Source organism: Coturnix japonica, chromosome 14 (genome assembly GCF_001577835.2).
Source record: "Coturnix japonica isolate 7356 chromosome 14, Coturnix japonica 2.1, whole genome shotgun sequence".
Taxonomy (NCBI): Eukaryota; Metazoa; Chordata; class Aves; order Galliformes; family Phasianidae; genus Coturnix; species Coturnix japonica.
Genome location: NC_029529.1, coordinates 1218121 through 1236980, shown reverse-complemented (window position 1 = coordinate 1236980; position 18860 = coordinate 1218121). Strand labels below are relative to the sequence as shown.

The 18860-nt window shown below is 48.2% G+C and overlaps 2 protein-coding genes across 2 annotated transcripts in view; one reads left to right on the top strand and one right to left on the bottom strand.

The window, feature by feature from the left end:
- BAIAP2L1 (BAR/IMD domain containing adaptor protein 2 like 1) overlaps positions 1-5786 on the top strand; it is a 35466-nt gene extending 29680 nt beyond the window's left edge. Inside the window, exons 10-14 of the mRNA XM_015876632.2 lie at positions 292-499; positions 725-799; positions 1138-1300; positions 4577-4617; positions 5214-5786. Coding sequence (XP_015732118.1) covers positions 292-499; positions 725-799; positions 1138-1300; positions 4577-4617; positions 5214-5289 — 563 coding nt within the window. The 3' untranslated portion in view covers positions 5290-5786. The remainder of the gene's footprint in view (positions 1-291; positions 500-724; positions 800-1137; positions 1301-4576; positions 4618-5213) is intronic.
- Positions 5787-6469: 683 nt separating this feature from the next.
- BRI3 (brain protein I3) lies at positions 6470-17234 on the bottom strand. The gene is made up of 3 exons (XM_015876633.2): positions 16787-17234; positions 15832-15946; positions 6470-6858 (listed from the first exon to the last, which is right to left on the bottom strand). The coding sequence occupies exons 1-3, from the start codon at positions 16950-16952 to the stop codon at positions 6726-6728; spliced, it is 414 nt and encodes a 137-aa protein (XP_015732119.1). The 5' UTR covers positions 16953-17234; the 3' UTR covers positions 6470-6725.
- Positions 17235-18860: the final 1626 nt, after the last annotated feature.

Here is an 18860-nt window from a genome sequence, read left to right as displayed (position 1 = left end):
TTCACACCAAGAGAAGAAAGCAGCAGCAAGTTAACACTTACATGACTTTTTATGTCTGCTGGTTCAACATTACTGTGGTAGTGTGTGTGCGTGTATACAGATCCCAGTGTTATTAAGAACTGGTGACAAGAAACATTGATAGATAACTGAGAGTCTAAGCAGAACGCAAACAGCAGAAAGTCTCACAACTACATTGCACCTGAGCATTGCTTTACCAAATCTTCTTTTCCTGGCAGCTAATTGTATTTTGTTAGTATGGTTAACTTTGCTTTTTTGTTTTGTTTTTGACAGAGAATTCAGATGATGCCAGTTTACCGCGCTCAACTTCTGTTGCCACAGGGCTGAATATAATGAAAAGGCAGAAAGTAAAGACAATCTTTCCACATACTGCTGGAAATAATAAGACATTACTTAGCTTTGCACAGGGAGATATCATCATACTTCTTGTATCTGAAGAAAAGGATGGCTGGCTTTACGGGGAACATGAGTCAACCAAAGTGTAAGATAATCAATCTATTACCCAATTTGAACACAAAGGAAAAATGTCTCTAGCAGATATTAGTATGTGGTTTTACACCTTTTTCTCTGTTCTCTGACTGGGGACTTCCACCTAAGGCCTGGGCCTTTAAACATCTTCTGCAGTCTATTGTTTTGTCCGGTGTTGACTTTTGAATAATCTTTCCAATTTTGTATCATGTGAAACTGAAATATTTTTCCATTACAGAAAAGGATGGTTTCCATCCTCATATACTAGACCACTAGAAGAAACAGAAGAAAAAGCCTTTGTTCCAGTGTCAAGGTAGTATTTTGGATGGAATGTGCAAAAAATGCCCAAATCTTCTTTAAGGTGTATTAAAAATACTACTTTTCTGCTTACACCACCAGTTGTTCAGTAACATACAGTAAGCACCTCCTAACTGTCTGTACTATCATACCTGGATCACATTACCATGGTTCAATGGCTACACAGAGACCTAAGAACGATCATCGCTCCAACTTTAAAGTCCCACAGACTTCAGAGAGATTATATGCCTTAATTACACTTTTTTTTTTTTTTTTCTTTCCTGGGACTAAAGACAAGGGGGGAAGGTGTATTATGGGAACTGAACACGTTACCTGCTGTGTTCTGTCTTGCAGTGCTGCGCCGGTGAGAAGCATTAGTTCAGTGAATCTTGCAGAAAAAGCTGGTGTTGTCCTCCCACCACCAGACTACCTGGGTTCAACTCCAGATAAGAGAATGGAGCCTTCCAAAGGTACTGCTGCTAAAACACCAGCTGACAAACCAGAAAGTGCAGGTCCGGTAAGTAATCAATGCCATTCATCTAAATGTTCTGCACCGCTTACTCTTCCTGACCTAATTAACTTAACCTACTGAGCTTTTAAATGAGGCCCTTTAATACTGTTCTGTTTTAGATACTTGTACCTGACCTCAGTAGCTGCTCTTTTTTTTTTTTTAGGATTATTACACTTTTCTGGTATCTCAGTCTACCTAGAGTAATAAGAAGGATGACAAATTGTTTGGAGATATAATGAAGAGCACTCGAAGCAGAGAATCTGTGAAACCAGAGAACCATGTTCTCATGGAAAGCAGCACAGGTCCATAATCTTAAGTGACAGCAGAGCTGTAGTGGGACAGGACTTAAAACAGCATAACTCTGTGTCCAAAGTACTTTACACAATGCCTTGAAAGTCAGCGCTGCTTCTGTGGCTGTTGTTGAGGGCTGTGTGCACCAACTGAGGCCTCAATTCTGCATTTTACAGATGAGTACAAGTGCATACTTTCATAATGGATGATGCTCCCTAAGTTTGGTATTTCTGCTTTTAAGCCAGCACTCAAACAGTGATTCAAAATGAAGAGCAATATCAAACTGGGCAATTATTAGTTTTGATTTTGTCTAAACATTTCACTGCTGTGTTTCTAAAGCGGATACGGTTTTTACTTCCTTCAAAAAGTCTCTTGAAGGAGAGATCACATTCAGCTGGAGGAAAAAAACACCATCCTTCTGTTACATATTTAGTCATCGCTGCTAAAATTGAGAGGCCAAGTCCCATTAGCAGGTACTGCAGAGACCTCCCGAGTCACCAGGAATCTTGTAGCTGGCGGTCAGTAGCTAGAAGAATCACATTCAGTTATTTATCAGCAAGGTGAAACTATTTCGTAAAGCAATACAACACCTGAACAAACAAAAAATAACCCTTTTTTTCTGTCAGAAAGGGAGAAAAGGCTCCTCCTTCCCATTGCAGAAAGGATCAGAGGCAGCAGCCAAGATCCTTTCAGGATAAAAAGGGTGGAAGTTGCTTGACTGGGAGAGTGAAGCTCCCCTCAGTGCAGGAGGTCCTACCCAGTCAGATGGGAGTAGTAATGGTTTGAGAGATCTTTCCTATAAGAATCTCTTCTAAAAGATTAGCTCAGCTGTTTTTTGTCACAAAGCTGTAATATAAGTGTATGTATTTGAACAGATTTGAAACTGCTTTCAAGCAACTTATTTATTTATGAGTAAAAAACCTTGTTATTTAGTTCAAGTCAGTATATACGTACTTAAGTAGACACAGTTAAAGGAAGCATATCATCTGTGCAGTGATGTCACATGTAGGACAATGTTTTCCTATGGGAAACAAAGCTTTTCACATGCAGGAAAAGAGTATCAAGAGTTCTTGTGCAGAGCCACTTTCATATTAAGTGTCTGGGAACTTCTAAAACAATGATGAAGCAAGAGTCTGTATTTGGACATACACACAGTTTTCATGTTTGGATTAAAGAAAAAGCAATGAGCCTTAACAGTTGTCATGTCAGGCTGATACACAGGTTCGTTTATTCTGGATGTCTGTTAAGAGCTCTATGGATCAACGTGTCCTTCAAAAGGAATTATGCTCACAGCAGTTGAAAGGTGTATCAGCCTGTGAAAGCTGCCAGGCAAGCAGTACAGAGAGTTCTTTGCCCTGTGCAAAGAAAAAGGTGACTTATGGTAGACCTCTAAAATGACTGAATGCATTACACTGCCTTGGTGTCACCGTGCCGTGCTGCTGTCCGGCCTCAGTTGGCTCTCAAGAGCAGTCAGCCATAAGAATGTTCTTTCTGTAGTACTGGTGTAGGGGGGTTATGAATAAACTTAAAGCATGTGGACTAACATTCCTGTTGCACTGAAAAGCCAAGAGAAAAGGAAAGTTTTGGCTGATAGGTGAGGATGGAATTAACTAGAACTGATTGTTCTCCCTGGAGGCCAAACAGTGCTTACAGCCTTTCAGGAGTGGAAGACAAATGCATCTCAGTCTCATAACTGTTGTCAAGGTACCATATAACATGTAGCAGATACACTTTTGCTATGACCCCATGACTCTTACCTGTTATTCAAAAGGAAGAGAACTGCACTCACACCAGAGGACTTCACTCCAGAATTGCTATTTGCTTTTGTTCCTTTGCAAAGTTGCAGAGCTTCCTTGTCTTCCCTGCTTCTGTGCAAGTCAACAGACCTTGCTCCACTGCCAGGCTTGAGAATGCTTTTGTATGCTAGAACACGTAGTTAGAGTTTACTTTTGCTTTGAACCTAATCTGACACCTCCTGGGAGCAACACAATTAGTTTGCCATTTGAAATACCTCAAATTAAATATGATTATACTAAAAGCTTAGTGGAAAAAAGGAGACGTTTAACGTTATCCAAAGTCTCCGCATTGTGCAGCAGGCATGGCAGCCCCACACTGGAACAACCAACTTCATGGCACCCGAGCACAGCATCCTAAAACGCCATGTGAGCACCACGCTGCCACCTTCTGGGTCATCTCAAATCCACCAAAATCAAGGAAATCTCATCACCAAAGTGCAGTGCAAACCGTAGCTGGAAAAACGTTTTCAGATTGTACATTTAAACAAACGTTGCCATTTGATTACAAGATATCAACCATACCTGTGCAAAGTCATTCATTCCTCTTTTCACGCCACTCCCATGCAGTCGCTGCTGGATAAACACGCAGGTGCAGCCAGGGCTCGCTGCTTTGCTTTGCATTCACCATCACTGCACACAGAAGTTGTGGGAGACGCCTTCACTCACAGGCTGCAAATCAACAGCGGCTGGACACAGGAGGGTTCCTGTGGGTGGGATTGGGGGCTTTGGTTGTATGGTGTGTTTGTTTGTATGTGCTGCTGGGTCTTTTTGGCCTCACACATTGACAGCCACAGCCACTTCTGCAGTGGCTACAGAAACACTTTGCTTCCATCCTCCTTCTTTTGGCCATCAATTTTCAGTGATGTTTGATGTTTTTAGTTACACAGTGCAGGTCAGAACTCAAGTAATTGCTGATCTTGGGGAAACAAAACAGAACTGACCCCTCTGGGGAAGAAGACCCCATTCTCTCATTCTCTCACTGTTTCCACACACAGCTGTCAGCGTTGGGATGTTCTGGGATCATTTTTCTCTGCCCACCTCCCCGCAGCTCAACTAAGCTAAACAGCTACCAGTGCAAGTCACCAAACAGTTCATTCTGCTTGTATGGTAGGGCCTCCCTTCCTCAGCAGGACAACGAGGAGAGCACCTGGAGCAGGTTTTGTTGTTTTTTTAAATCTAAACCTTTCTCTTACAGAAACCCGACATGAACGGCATCGTGAAACCACCCTTCCTCAGGTATGTTTTAAAGCATCCTCTTCAATTATGGTTGTTTTCATTTTTATTTTGATGTGTGCTATTGTACTTACTGACCATGAGGATATTTTTTCTGGAGCTGCTCTGACCATTGGCAGCAGTGTTAAACCCTTCCAGAGCAGCGGGCACTTCTGCACTTCTCCTGCTTTTTGGCACAGAGCGGGACTTAGAATCATAGAATCATAGAATCACCGAGGTTGGAAAAGACCTAAAAGATCATCCAGTCCAACCATTCACCTATTACCAATAGCCCCTAGAACTGAAAGATGATTAGTATCAGGGTGACACATTCTATAGGAATTCATGTTTAAAATACACCATTTGGTCACACCATCTAGATAATGGAATCATAGAATCATTTAAACCCAAACTTCTTTGTAAGCCTTTTAAGGAACATCCAGTTCAAACCAGACCGCAACTTACCAAACCTGGCACTGCTGTCAAGAGAGCTCTCCTGTGTGAGGCTGTTTAAAACGCTCAGGCTAAGCTAGGAGTTGTGTAGAATCTGTTAGTGTGGAACTGTAACGTGCTCTCCCAGCACAGCCAGCCTTGCAGTAACTTTCTGCATTTCTTTTCAGTGGAGAAAATCCTTTTGCTACTGTGAAACTCAGACCGACAGTAACGAACGACAGATCAGCGCCCATTATTCGATGAATAGATGCTCCGTAGATGTATCCCCTCCTTATAAACATCACTTGCAGTAACGACGATTGCTATCTAAACTTGTCCTAAAAATTATTTAAGTGTAATTACTGTAAAATAGAATCATGCTGATATGGATTTCTGATTTTTAAAGCGTTCTTCCTAATGAGGCTGTTGCTTTGGGCTCTGGTTAGTTCTACAGCACACCTTCTGCAGCGGGATGGATTTGTGGACATACTGGAGATCGTTTGGATGCTCCAGGAAATCTGACTAACTAACAGCCCACAGATCTGAGGTTTAGGCATTTGTTGATTGGGAGCTGCCATGGTAAGTTGTAGAACACGAGCCCTGCCTGTGCCACTTACTCAATTAGAAAAGGCCGATTGATTTTTTGATATAGCAATGTACCAACTGCCTTATTCCAGAGTAGAGAATTGTCTGTATACAGTGACGACACATTATTTTGTTTAAAGAGACACTCTTGGTTATAAATAAATATTTATCCTCTATGTGTATGTAATGCTTTGCTTAAAGGCAGATACAAGCTATAAAATGTTACCGTAAAACTGTTTTAAGTCTAACATTGTCAACACATTCTTCAATAATACATACATACATGTATTTTAAACACACCATCAAACTTCAGTCACACAGAAATCTTACAGTACAAATGCCATGCTTTTCCTTACACCTCTACTACTGAAGCAGTTCATTGCTCTGTTAATGCAGCCTTGGACTAAGGTTGGTTTTCTCGTGAAGGAGCTGAGCAGCAGCACAAATGGCAGCAGAATGCAGCATCTCACCAGGCAGAATATAACTGATAAACCTAACTTCAGACGCAGGGCTGTGCCTTACTACAGGCATTGATTCCCTGCATCAAATGGCTCTAGCTCAGCTGAAGAACTCTCTTCCTACTGTAATAATCACCTTAGAAATGAGCCCCGAATCTTACGGAGTGTCTCCTTATGGCTGCTGTACAACACATTTCTCTGGCCTGTCCCAGTGCTCAGCCCTCTCTCTTTTGGCCATCCCACCTTCCATAAGTACAGCACACACTCCTGCAGCACCCCAGGGCTGTTCTTTGGTGCACCCACCGCTGCTCCTGCAGTGGCTGGGAGTGACAGGAAATGCCTTCGGTTACTGGGTGTGAAGAGCAGCACGTTAGTCACATATCTAATAATCCAGCCACAAGTTGAGGATTGCAAAAGGAAAAGCAGTTTTATTTAGTTTTCAAGAGGTGCCACTAAACATGGAAAACAAGTCTGGTTTTCATGTTTCGCAATGCACATGCTCATGAAAGATTAAGTTTAAATTACATGCAAGATACTAAGTTTCTTCACACTTTACAAAACAGGTCTGAAGCAAATAAAATGATTGTACATGACATTTACATTAGAAAGAGTACGCTAACAGTTGTAGCTTCCATAGCACATCCACGTTCATCCCACTCAGCCAAAAGCCGCCCCGCAATTGGGGCATCTTCGCTGCCTCAGTGCGAGACAGAACAGGATCCCAATTGGAAAGAACACGATGGCACACAGAACGCCCAGGCAGGTGAAGGTGTCCTCCAACACGCCGACCCTGTGAAGATGGAAAACAGACCAAGTCAGAAACCCACGTGTAACCCAAAGTTACTTCTTTGTCATTTGACACTTGAAAAAACACCATTTCATGCAGCAGAAGGAAGCGCAGCGCAATGAGGAGGCTTTTAATCCCCCTTAAAAGGCTTTTCTGCTCACAGCTTGCAGCAGAAGGCTTTGAATTGTACCGCTTAAGGAGAACTGAGAAACTCTCATGTGATAAGAGCAAGGACTGCAGATAGGGCATGTGAAAGGTTTAATTCAAACCAGTATCTTGGTTCCAGACAGCAGCTATTTATCAACCACCACAGTCCTGGGCTGCTACAACAGATAGCCGCTACGCCTTGGAACAGCTGTATTAACTGCAAACATTGCTTAATTCAAGTGCTCTGAAGAACACACACAGGTCGCCACCTGCTCATGCCTTGCCACTCAAATACGCAGGAATAACAGCTTCACAGCTTTGGAAACCGGAGCAGCTACAATAAGTATAAAGAACCCAGAGGTGAGCAAAACACTTGAACAAGGAGGGTCCTGCTCTGACCACCTACTGCAGTGAAGGTCACCAGGAGCAGAGCTGAGTGACCTTGCAGCACTCGTTAACACAGGCAAAGCGCCAAGGCCTGAGGGTTGTTTTTCCCCTACACAGTGCTCAGACACCCCACTGTAATAGCAAATAGAGCAAAGGAAAGAAGATGAAGACCTTGAGACCATTCCCTTACTGCAATTGTTTAGAACTTTACACCTGGTTTAAACTTCAGAGCCATCTCCCTTCCCTCAACTATCATAAGAAGCCAAAGTCTTCTCAAAGTGTTCCTGATACTCCACTGCTTACTGAAATGCTGAACACCAAGTTCCGTACCACTCCCCTCTTTCTGATGGGCCAACTTCTGTTGACAGAGTTGTTACGGTAGAATTTGACTTTCTCTTTGGTATAGAGGTATTCCCACAGTACCTAATTCTGGAAAGCCCCATTGAAGCAGATGCTCTCATTGCTGTACTGATTCAGGTCTCAGCACACAAGTGTCCTGGCTCAGACCTGCAGCCTGTGCTGCTCACTGTGCCCACAGCACATCACCCCTCACTCCCCATCAGCTGGGCACTGCTCAGCTTCTCAGCTTCGACTCTGGCAGTGTGAGCACTTCTATTTGCCACAACAATTAAAGACCACTCTTGAACCTGTGTGTACAGAGCAGAGCACTGAGAGACCAGCCGTGCAGGAGGGTTCTGCAGTTACAAACAGATCTGCAGGATCTGAGCTCCCAGCACCGCTCTGACATGGGGCAAGTTGTGCAGAATTACTTCCAGTCATGTAGGTACCCACTATTTCCCAAAGTTCCATAGCACTCCTTCCTCTTCAGATGCTGGAAAATCTCAACATCTGCTTCCAGTCCCTTTTAGCTCCTATTCTCACACCTCCATTGCCAAATCACAAATCCAAATATCAGCATCAGCTCAAAGTCCAACTTGAACTTTACCTGTGAGCTGCCCACAGAGCCATCCTTCCCCAGGATGGCATCCCTACATCCAGCACACGGCGCAGTCAGCACGTGCTGTAATGCAGTGATTGCTGTAATGCAGTGATTGCGGCTCTTCCTTACAAATACTGTTAGTAATACAAGCACTAACAAACAAGTACAAAGTACTTACTGATACCATAACAATTGTACAAAGTATCTCTTTCTCCAGCAGAAACAAAGGTGTGTGCACCAATGGGGCAGAAGACAGCAGCACAGCCATGGCTCTGTAGATAGATGTCTTTTTATCTTCTGCAAAAGCACGGGGCAGTCAGCACTGATGAGACCTCAATGAAGGGCAGCCGAAGCAGAGCTGCTCCAGCTGACCTGCCGGGCTCCTGGAACTCATTCAGCTGCTCTCACCATGAGCTGCTGACTGACTGAATGGATGGACTTAAAGCACAGAATCCCAATTCCATTTCTAACTCTCCTACTACAAGTTTTGACACTGATCATTAACTAGACATGTGGCAGCAAGAGCAGATTTCTGTGCAACAGAACGGCCTGTTGTGCAGTTTCCTGGAGCTCTCTTCTGCAGCCAGGTTTGGCAACCCCTGTCTCTGTCCAGCTGATGCTGCAAATGGCTCCCACGGGGCTGTTGAACGCCATCGTGCAGCCCTTTGTGCCTGCAGCCTTGATGACAAGAACACCAGTAGGTTTATGAGGGTCTCAGAAGGCTTCACGCCTCCCCCCACCTGGAATAAAAAGCATTTCTAGCCCTGCAGTGAAAGTGCTGACAAACTACACCGAGTGCCAGCAGACAAAAAGGAGCCAGACCATCTCTGCTGCAGTAACACACTTAGTCCAGCACACTGGGCCACTGACTCCCAGCACCTGCCCTGCATCACCTCACTAACACTGCCCTCACACAGCGCAGGCACTGGAGGTGCTCAGCTCGTCACAATTTCTTCACTAGGGCACATCCAGACACTAGAAATGAACAGTCGCATGTAAGGGACACTCAGCATTAGACTGTAATTAAAGACTGCGCTGTAGGCAAACACCGTGTCTGCTATTTGTGGAAAAGCATGACCTGCTGGACACTCCAAATAGAGACCAGTGGCAGAAGCTGGGGAATGCCAGGTGAGGCCTCTCCATTCCCCTCTGCACAGGCTGACCAGGTAACACACTACATTAGCAGAGAGGTACAGACACAATGTAGACATCTCTATGTTAATAAAGATGTAGGCAGTCTGCAGTATTACAGATCCATCCAAGGAAAGCAAAGTCCGTTTCCAGGCCTTTCAGCGACACAAAAAGGCACACAAAGCATGCAGCACACAGAATGTGGAGGCTACCGAATACCTCCCTTGTCTTGCTATTATACTAATGGCAGCATTCCAATCTGCACATGCTGAGCATCCCCTTCCTCGAAGCGTTCAGCTTCTGCTTTGTTAGTGCTGGTGTATCTTTTCCTCATGGTAAACTCCTGCCCTGGAGTCACTTTTGTGACAAGCAGGTCAGCGCTCAGTCAAGAACACAAGCAGCCTGGATGTGATTTGGCCTCAGGGAACACAGGAACCAGTCGAGCATCAGTGGGCTCAGCAGAGTATTCTGCTCAGCACCACGGAGCTGCAGACCCAGCACTGCCCAACCTGCCACCATCAGCCCCTGAATCAGCCTGCAAACAGCCGAGTCCTCCACTCAGCAGATGATCCTGACACAGCACTTAGTTCAAACACTTCCCCCTGCACAGGGGGATCCAGGAAGTACACAAAGTGACAACTACAACAAACAAAAAGAGCAACCGATTGTGATCAGATTCACTGCCAGCAGCAGAGCCAGGCCCAGGGGGACAGAGCAGCATGGGAGCACTGCCAGCAACCGCAGCACCAGCAGCTACTGCAGCCATGGCAGAGGAGTGGATGTGCCCAACTGGCACAGCACAGCACAGCATGGCACGGCACAGCACAGCATGGCACAGCAGCCCCTCCAGTCCAGCTCCCAGCCCTGCCACAGCTCTGTTCCCAGCAGGGCAGTCACTACATGAGCACTTCCAGGTCTGTTGGTTTGTGTCAGCACCTAATTTTAGATGCACACTTATCCAATCACCGCCCCTGCTCAGGGAGTAACTAAATGGAGGAGGAGGAAGAGAACTTGTTATAAAGGAGAACATGAATGTTTTAGTTTGTGCCCGTGTACCTCAGCGACGGGGTGATCAGATCCCATATTCAAACTGTAGCTTCATTAATGTAACTAAATATAAGTTTTCTAGAGTGGCATAACCACATAAAAGCTGATTATAACCGCACCGCTCCCCATCTAAAAGTGGAAAGGTTTATTTATACTGCAAGCAGTGTCTGGGATTTAAGCTATACTGCAGCCGCCAGCTCCATAAAGTCAGGTCAGTTATCCCCACTGACAAGCATTTAATGCCAAATCACTTCTCAGACAAATCTTTTCTTGAAAGTAAGACTCCAAACACAAAGTCACACTCAGGATCAGAGAGAAAACACTGATGTGTGCAAACTCAACATCAGTGCAATTTAACGTGGGTATTTTTAGACTTAATGCTACATCGCAGCATTTAAACTTAGGCCTTTTTCATCCTTTATTAAATGACAACCAAGGGCCACCACAACCAAAGACAGCAGGAGAGATTTGGTGTGTGACACCCAAAGTTAAGTGTGACCAGGAAAGCACAGACAGCTCCTCTTTGTGCCTGTCCTACCCAACGCAGCGATAGCAGCTGGGTTAAGCAGTTGAAATTTCACCTGCAAGCAGCGGCAGAAAATGACAGTAAGGCACTGCCATTACTGAGTACGTATGGTATGCTGACAGCTTGGCTTTCTTCTACAGGAGCTGCCAGCTCCTCCAGCCCCAGCCTGTGCCCACCTAATGGTTGTTGATCTGTGGTTTCCCTCACTCACCTGCAGCCAAATCACTGCACCTCCAGTTATATTTTCACCCAGCAAATGAGACCAGGCTCCTCCTCCTTGCCACAAAGGAGCCAGTTGTCAGAATACAGACACCCACATAAATGAGGACACAAGACAGAGCTGACCCTGACACAGCAACTGTCTGGGAGCTGGGGACCAGATTCTTTTCTATATTCCTAATTTCTTATTTCAAACAGTGGCTTTTAAGGGAATTAGTTTCTGCTGTACCTTTTTAGCTGCATAAAGCCTCGTTTATTAGAAAAAGATGTGTTCAGAACCGAGTTTTGGAAAACAATCAAAACAGTGGCATAAAAGTCCTCAGGAAGCACAAGAGCCACACTGTCCTCATGTGGGACCCCACTGAGGGGCTTCACACCCCCTCCTGCTGGCCTTGGGCAATGGGCCTCCTGCTGAGCAGCTGGGTGCCTCCACTGCAAGGCAGGGAAGAAGTTACAGCTATGCAAGGCAGTAACGCCAAGAGGCACTTGTGGCTTCTCCTCATCTGCTCTATCACAACTTTCTTCTTCAGTCACATGCATAAGTCACAGCTGAATTTCATGCCCTAACTGCTCCAGACACCAAATCACAGCACAGCAGGGAAGAACCCCCAATGTGTCCCAGCAGTGAACCTTCACAGAAAGCTGCACATTACAAAAAGGAGCTCCATCCATTCTCACCACAGGCCCATCTTCTTTGTGACAGAAAGCAGCCATGGAGCTGCTGCACTGTTACAGCTGCCCCTCTTCAGAGCAGCCTTTTGAATGCTGTCTTCAAAGCTGACTTTACTCACAAGGTCTCTGCAGCACCTCAGCCAACAAAGGGAAACCCACAGGTTTTCTTTAAGGAAGCACATCTGTTAAATAGCTACGTCCTTCTGCTTCCTGGAATATGAAGCTGATACACATGGTGAGATTATAACAGGAACATTTAGTTAACATTTAAATAGATTTACTCTGGACAACCACGGAAATCCTGTACCCTGAAAGAGCTTCTATCAAACCACACACAGCAGCTGGGATGGAAATAACTGAAGTGAAACCCGAAGGCTGAAATGTTGAAGGAGTTCAGCATTAATGTGCAGCTGTCCTGGAATGTACAGACTGAGTGATGCACCTCAATGAATGAAAAACAAACAAATCCAGCATCTCAGAATCTGCTCCTTTAGCAAGTCAGGAACAAAGACGAGGCCCACAGTCTGTGGCAGGAAGAGGCTCCAAGAGATCTGAGAATACATGAGGTTTTATTCACAGCTGCCTCACTCTCCAACCCCAGCAGAAGCTTCAGCATTATTACAACCTGGGACCCACAACAACCCTTCTCAAGGAGGTATTTTATAGCTGTCAGAAGACAAAACCACTACAATCCAGAAGCTGTGTATTTTCCCCCTTCAAACAACTGAGAACTTGTTAAGTAAGTACATCAAAACCCACCAGGGCCAATCACGGGTTCTGCCCCAGGTTCTGGAAGTGCGCCATTGCAAACTTCAGGTAAAAGAATGCTTTCCCAACTTCTAAATAGATCTGTTCTCTGCTAAGCAGCAGGAAAGCAAACAGCCCTCTGCAGTCTGTTGTACCACCAACAAAAGACAAGGAAAAAGAAAATGAAAGTGACCTGAAGTGCTCCTGGGCTGCAATCTCCAGGCTTAAAAGACGACAGGGCTGGATCTCAGTGGTGGCTGCAATGACTCAAGCTGCTCTTGGGAACACAAAATAATTTCTAGTTTCAAAGCCAGACTTTACCAACCCTTCCATGTCAGCTTCCTGCAGTAACAGTGACAGCACTCTGCAGCTCAGTTCTGTATGTCAGGGCTGGGTTGTAGGAAGAGATCCCCCTGAGCCCTACAGCCAGCCTAGGCTTCTGAATGACACAAAGACAGAACACGCAGCAGTGCTGAAGCTGGTAATTAGAAGGCAACACTGACCAAGGATGAATGGGGATGATCTTGTCTAATGAGTAACTTTAGGCAAGAGGGACAGATCACAAGATGGGAGAGTCACCCCTCCGAGAGGCCAGTGCTTCAGAGAGTGAGTTAGTTGTTTAAAAGGGCATTAACGTGGTGAGCAGGGACACTGCCACCTATTTCTAGAGGAAACTGCTGCAGATACTTGTAAGTATTCATTTATTTTAATTCATAGGACAAAAGGAGCCTGAAGGCCACCAGCTGATCATTGCAGATGTTACTGCCAAAATCATCTGTGACGCTGCAACGAGACAGACTCTGCCCAAGTAACAGACCAGTACCACACAACGTTTCTCCTCAACATCCAACATTTCACATCAGAAATGGCTTTCAGTTCTATCAGCACTATTCACCACCATTCACGCCACAGCACAGAAGCCTGACTTGTTTCTGATGGCAGAAAGTTGGCTGTACTGTGTCAGTTCCGTTCCTCACCCAGCCACAAGTTCCCCTCATGTTCAAAAGCAGACGAATTTCTCTAGTAATGGTGCACAGTACCAAATCAGAGCAGTAACAGACAGGCTGTCTCTGTAGCTTAATGCATTGTTTACACACTTTTTATTTTACTGATACCCTCCTGGTATCAGTGTGGCATTCAGAACGTATCTGCATGTTGCACTCTTCATAAAATAGGTTTCCAGGCCAAGAAGTGAACTAGGACTACATTCAAGGTCTTGAGTAGTCAAAGAGGATTCTGAGCTGTAATAAGCTCAGTGTAACCTTTCAGAACACCAACCTACCTCTCCAGGATCCCATTAGCAGACCCAGCAGCACAGTTCCCACCAGATCTCACCAGTTTCTCCTGCAGTACTACAGCATCAACTCCTTTTCTAACCAGAAGACAACCAAAGTGTGCTTTTCTTACCTCAGTATTGTCACTGGGGCTTTGACTCCTCTACACGGTTAGGAAAAAGCACTGCACAAAGAAGGCTATGACACATTGTTACTCAGTGCTGCTCCTTGGGATTCCAACAACACTTCAGCAGCGCTGAGAGCCCTGCAGCCTGAGCTGCACAGCACAGTGCCCCACAGGAATGCCATGCACAGAACTGCCCCAGCAGCACAAGGCTGATGACTGAAGAAAACCATTGAAGCCAGGTCACTTATGAATGCCTTACAAATATTCAGACTTGCTTGTTCTCCCAGATTTGGCCAAAACAACCCTGAGCACAGATACCATATTGCAAATTATCCTTCCAAAAGAATCTCCTGGAGCATCTCAGGATCACTACAGGAACAGTAAAGAAACCCTCCAGGTGCCAGCAGGACTCTACCAACCCCGACTCATCACAGAACATTACTTCATTTCAGATTTCCTGGGTTTAGGGCAAGGCTTGCATAACTCACCACCTGCCTCACCAAGGTGTAACACCTCTCCTGTCTCCTGGCTGGGCACATAAACATCCAGCATTAGTGGAATGGCTCCAGCAGCAGGACCGACCGCACCCTCCCCACAGCTCAGAGGCTGCTTTCCCTCACTGTTTAAGACATACACTTCCAGGTTAATAGCTCCAGCTGCTACAGGACTTTCTGCCTTAACTAGCGGAATTCCAACAGGCAGGTGCTGACTCTCAAACGAGCACCAGTTTACAACAAGACTAAAAGGCGCATGGCACAGCCTGTGCCATCACAACCATCTCCATCACATCTGTCACACCGAAACGTGACACTGTTTAAGCTATTCCAGCAAGTTTGCTCCCTACATGCTTTGAAATGGACCAGAGAAGGCTCAGACTTGCAGAAAAAAAAACCCTTTCCACAAGACACCAGAAGGGGAACTGTGATACACCCTAACAGAAGGGCTCTGCATCTGAGTCAGGGCTGGCCAGGCACATAAATGCCTCAGCTGCACCAGGCTGCCTTCGCCCACTAGTTAATAACCTGGGATGAGCACAGCTGAAAAGCGCTGCAGACTCACAGCAGTGATGTGACCTGCCTGCCTTCTTCCTTTTCCTTTCACCATTTATTTTACGGGTGCAAGTCTCTGGAGTTGTCCTTTCGTTGCAATCATAACTAACAGCTGACTGCTCTTTCTCTGGTTTTCACTTAGTCAGATTAACACTCTGAACCAAATCTATTACTCTCCTGTACTTCCATAGTAAAGGGACTTCAGAAGTAAGAGAACTTCCAAACCCAACCTCCGCTCCCACCCAGCGCTGCCCACTGCCCCGCTCAGCTCTGCGCAGCCTGGGCTGGGGAATGAGACTCAGCACAGCCACTGCTGGAGAGAGAAGTGCCGCCGTCAGAAACCACAGCGTTTCACAATGAAGTCACACTGCTCACTCCCAGTGGTCACAAGTGCAGCAGAAAGAACTTCCTGGCAGCCCTTCTCCTGAAACCCCCGTTCTGCATCCGTCACCGAGCTGCCTTTTATTAGGAACACGGCTCGAAGACCTTCCTCCTCCACAAAGAACAGAGCTGTGCCTGCAAGAAGCTCATTGTATCAATCACAACATCGTCTGGAGCCCACCAGGACACACCACATTAAAACACTGCTGAACTTCAGCGCTTAAGTTACTTCCACTCTAATATACACACAAACAGAAAACTAATTATACAGATACTTCTCCAACATAAAACCAAGGGCAGTTTATTTCTCAAGCAGAAGAGGGTTTTACCTGCAGGCAGGGCAGCCTCCAACGACTACTACAGATGTGGTGGCAGCGGGCTGCTGGATGATGGTGTATGTGCTCGAATAGCTCGGCTGTGATGTCGGTGGAGGAACAGCATAACCTGCAATAAAACCAGAGCTGGGTCAGTGAGTACAGCATGGAGGGCAATGGTAACTTGGTGGAAGGTGTGCAAAGGGAACGTGGGATAAAGGCAGGCACGTCTTGGCAAAGCACTGTACGAATAGACCAAATCGGGGCTGAAACACAGCAGTCAGCAAACACAGCATGGAAAGCACCTCACAAATCCAAGTATCCAGTACAGTTTAACCATCTAAAAAAGGGCATTAAGCTAATAATTAACTCTGAGTTTGTGTCAGCGCTGTTAGAACAGCAGAGAAAAACAGCTTAAACAAATGAGGGCCGAGGGTTTCAGTTCTGGATGTTACGTATCACCAACATCCCACTGCAGAAACAAACGAGGTGACACAGAACAAACCCCAACCCGGCTCCCTATGGAGGTGGGAGTGACAGCGTGCGGCAGGAGGGCAGCGAGGCGCAGGAAGAAACATCCTCAGCAAACCAACGTGTGATCCGAGCCGCAGCGAGAAGGCAGAAACCCCGCACTACCACATGTTATAAACGAAGATATCGGGGCTGTGCGATGGGGCCGGTTCGGTGCAGCCACAAGTCGAGACGCACTTCCTCCCTGACCGAGGCTGCCCCGCTCGGACCCTCCCCGACCGGCTCCAAGCGCGGCCACCAGCCGGACGGACCGACGGGAGCCCGGACAAACAGCACGGCGGGGCACGGCGCGTTTGTGCGTTTGTTTGTTTGTTTGTTTCCGCGGACTCGCAGCACCGCGCCGAGCCGGGCGGTCGGAGCCGTGTAGGCAGCACAGGCCCCGGCCCTTCCCGAAGCGCCCGGCCCCGCCAGGCCCCGCCGCCCCCCGCCTCGCACCCACCTGCGGCAGCCGCGGCGCCCGGGTACGGGTACGGCGGGGGCGGCTGGAAGCCGGGCTGCGGGGCGGGGATGGCGCCGTAGTTGCTGTGCCCGTAGTCGTACCCCGCGCCCGGAGCGGCGGGGCTGTACGCGGGCGGCCGCTCCTGCAGCAGCGGTTTGCTGTCCATGATGGGCGAGGAGCGGAGCGGAGCGAGGAGGAAGCGGCGCCCTCGCCTCGGCCACCAACTTGCCGGGCGCCGCCCTCCGCCCCGCCCGGGGGCGCCGGAGCGAGATCCCCCGAGGCGGCGGGAGGTGGGATACGGAGCGGCCCCTGCCCGGCCGTGCCCTGCTGCGCTGTGCCCTGCTGTGCTGTGCTGTGCCCTGTTGTGCCCTGCCCGCTCCTGCTGCGCTGCGCTGTGCCCTGCGCCCCGCCGGGATCAGGGCGGGCGGCCCGTCACAAGACTGCGCCCCACGTGACGCCGCTCCCGGCAGCGCTGCTGATCCGAGGCGCCGCCTTAAAGGGGCCGCAGCGCTCAGCCGGGACGGGATGGTACGTACCGCACCCCGGCCGTGCTGTGCCGGCAGCTGCTGCGTGTCACGGGGCTTGTGTTGGGAAAGTGAAAAACACGAGTTGAATGCCATTCAGTGCAATGCAATGCCATTCAATACGGTGCGGCACTTCCCCATCTGGGAAAGACGCTTCCCCAAAACAAACGTCACGTTCCGGGGATGAACCCCCTGTTGGAGCAGTGAGGTTGGAACAGCCTCGTGCCGGGCTGTGCTCGGGGGGCGAAGCTTCTCCTACGGGCGGGGGCTTAAAAACACGGAGCAAACTTCTCAGCTCTGCCCGCCCCGCACGGATCTCCCCGGGCCGCGCCGTGCCCGCAGCACAGCACCGCTGTGCCCGCACGTTGAGAGCAGGGTCTCTGAGTGCCGTCTCCCCCCGGGGGGTCTCGCAGCCCGGCCCGTGCATGACCGTGATGGGGTAACGCTGCTTCACGTTCACGCAGCAACTTGACCGCTCTGCCGGGCACTGTAACCAACGCCCGGCCCGCAGGATGCCTGCAAACGTCTGTTGGATTTTCCAAAATCTCCCTCCTGTGACCTCCGTACAGAACAGACGTCACTGCTGTAATAGCACACACTAAACGACGCTCAGCGTCAGGCCCCGCTGTACCGGCACCCCGGGCACCCGCACGTAGATGCAGTGGAGCCGTCAGCGGGGAGCTGCGGCCACGGGCACACAACGAGCTCACGTGGAAGGTGCTCCACGAACGAGCTGCCCTGCCCGTCAGCAGCGTGACGTGGGAGCGGAGATCCTCGCAAAGCCCCTCCTGCCACCGTGGTGTGGGATCACAGGGCTGTGCTTCACATCCAAACCGGGCAAAATTCACTGAAAATATTCCTTAGCCTCTTCTCCCTATGCCCAATTCCCACAGAAAACAACAAAGGTCTTGGCTTCGTCCACTTCAAAAGACATCTGGACTAATAACCACTATCTGTACCAGAAACGTGGCTGCTCAAACCCCTGCAGAATGAAATAATGGCAACAAAATGGCGTTTTATAGATAAATGTCACTAAAATGCTCAAACCATCCATACGGCGCTGGAGCAGCACTGCACAGAGCACAGCTCTGCCCCACGGGGCACGAGAAGCCCCCGCTCTGATCCCACCATCCTGCCCGCTCCCTGCAACAAAGGACAGCTTTCCTTCATCCTGTGTTATCTTTGGGATGCACGATAATCTGAAAGAGCTCCTTTTCTGCGTGGCAATGCGAATCCACAGACGTGGAAGTTCTCGTGTCTCATGTCATGTTTCCTGACTCCCTTTGGAAGGCCTGGGACATGCTGTCCGGAGTGGAGCTCTCCCTTCGAACCTCTCCAGCTGGCTGGTCCCCGGTTGGCAGCGGGCTGCAGGCGGCCCGGCAGCACGTTGTGTGTCCCCCCACCCCCCAGCCGTGCCAGGAGGGTCCCCTCGGTCTGACGCTCCAGACAAGGCGTTACAAACAGGCGAAGCGTAACCCCACGTAAACGCCGTTTGTTCCCACCCGGCCGACAGCGCACGGAGCCGCGCTCTCCCGTCCGACCCCCTTTCC

Bases quoted from the DNA above. Each gene is read 5' to 3' on its own strand.
- BRI3 (XM_015876633.2), bottom strand. From the start codon at position 16,952: ATGGACAGCAAACCGCTGCTGCAGGAGCGGCCGCCCGCGTACAGCCCC. The intron at 15,947-16,786 runs GTGGGTGCGAGG...GTTTTATTGCAG, and splicing joins GGGCGCCGCGGCTGCCGCAG to GTTATGCTGTTCCTCCACCG. The intron at 6,859-15,831 runs GTAAAACCCTCT...CCATCTTCACAG, and splicing joins GGAGGCTGCCCTGCCTGCAG to GGTCGGCGTGTTGGAGGACA.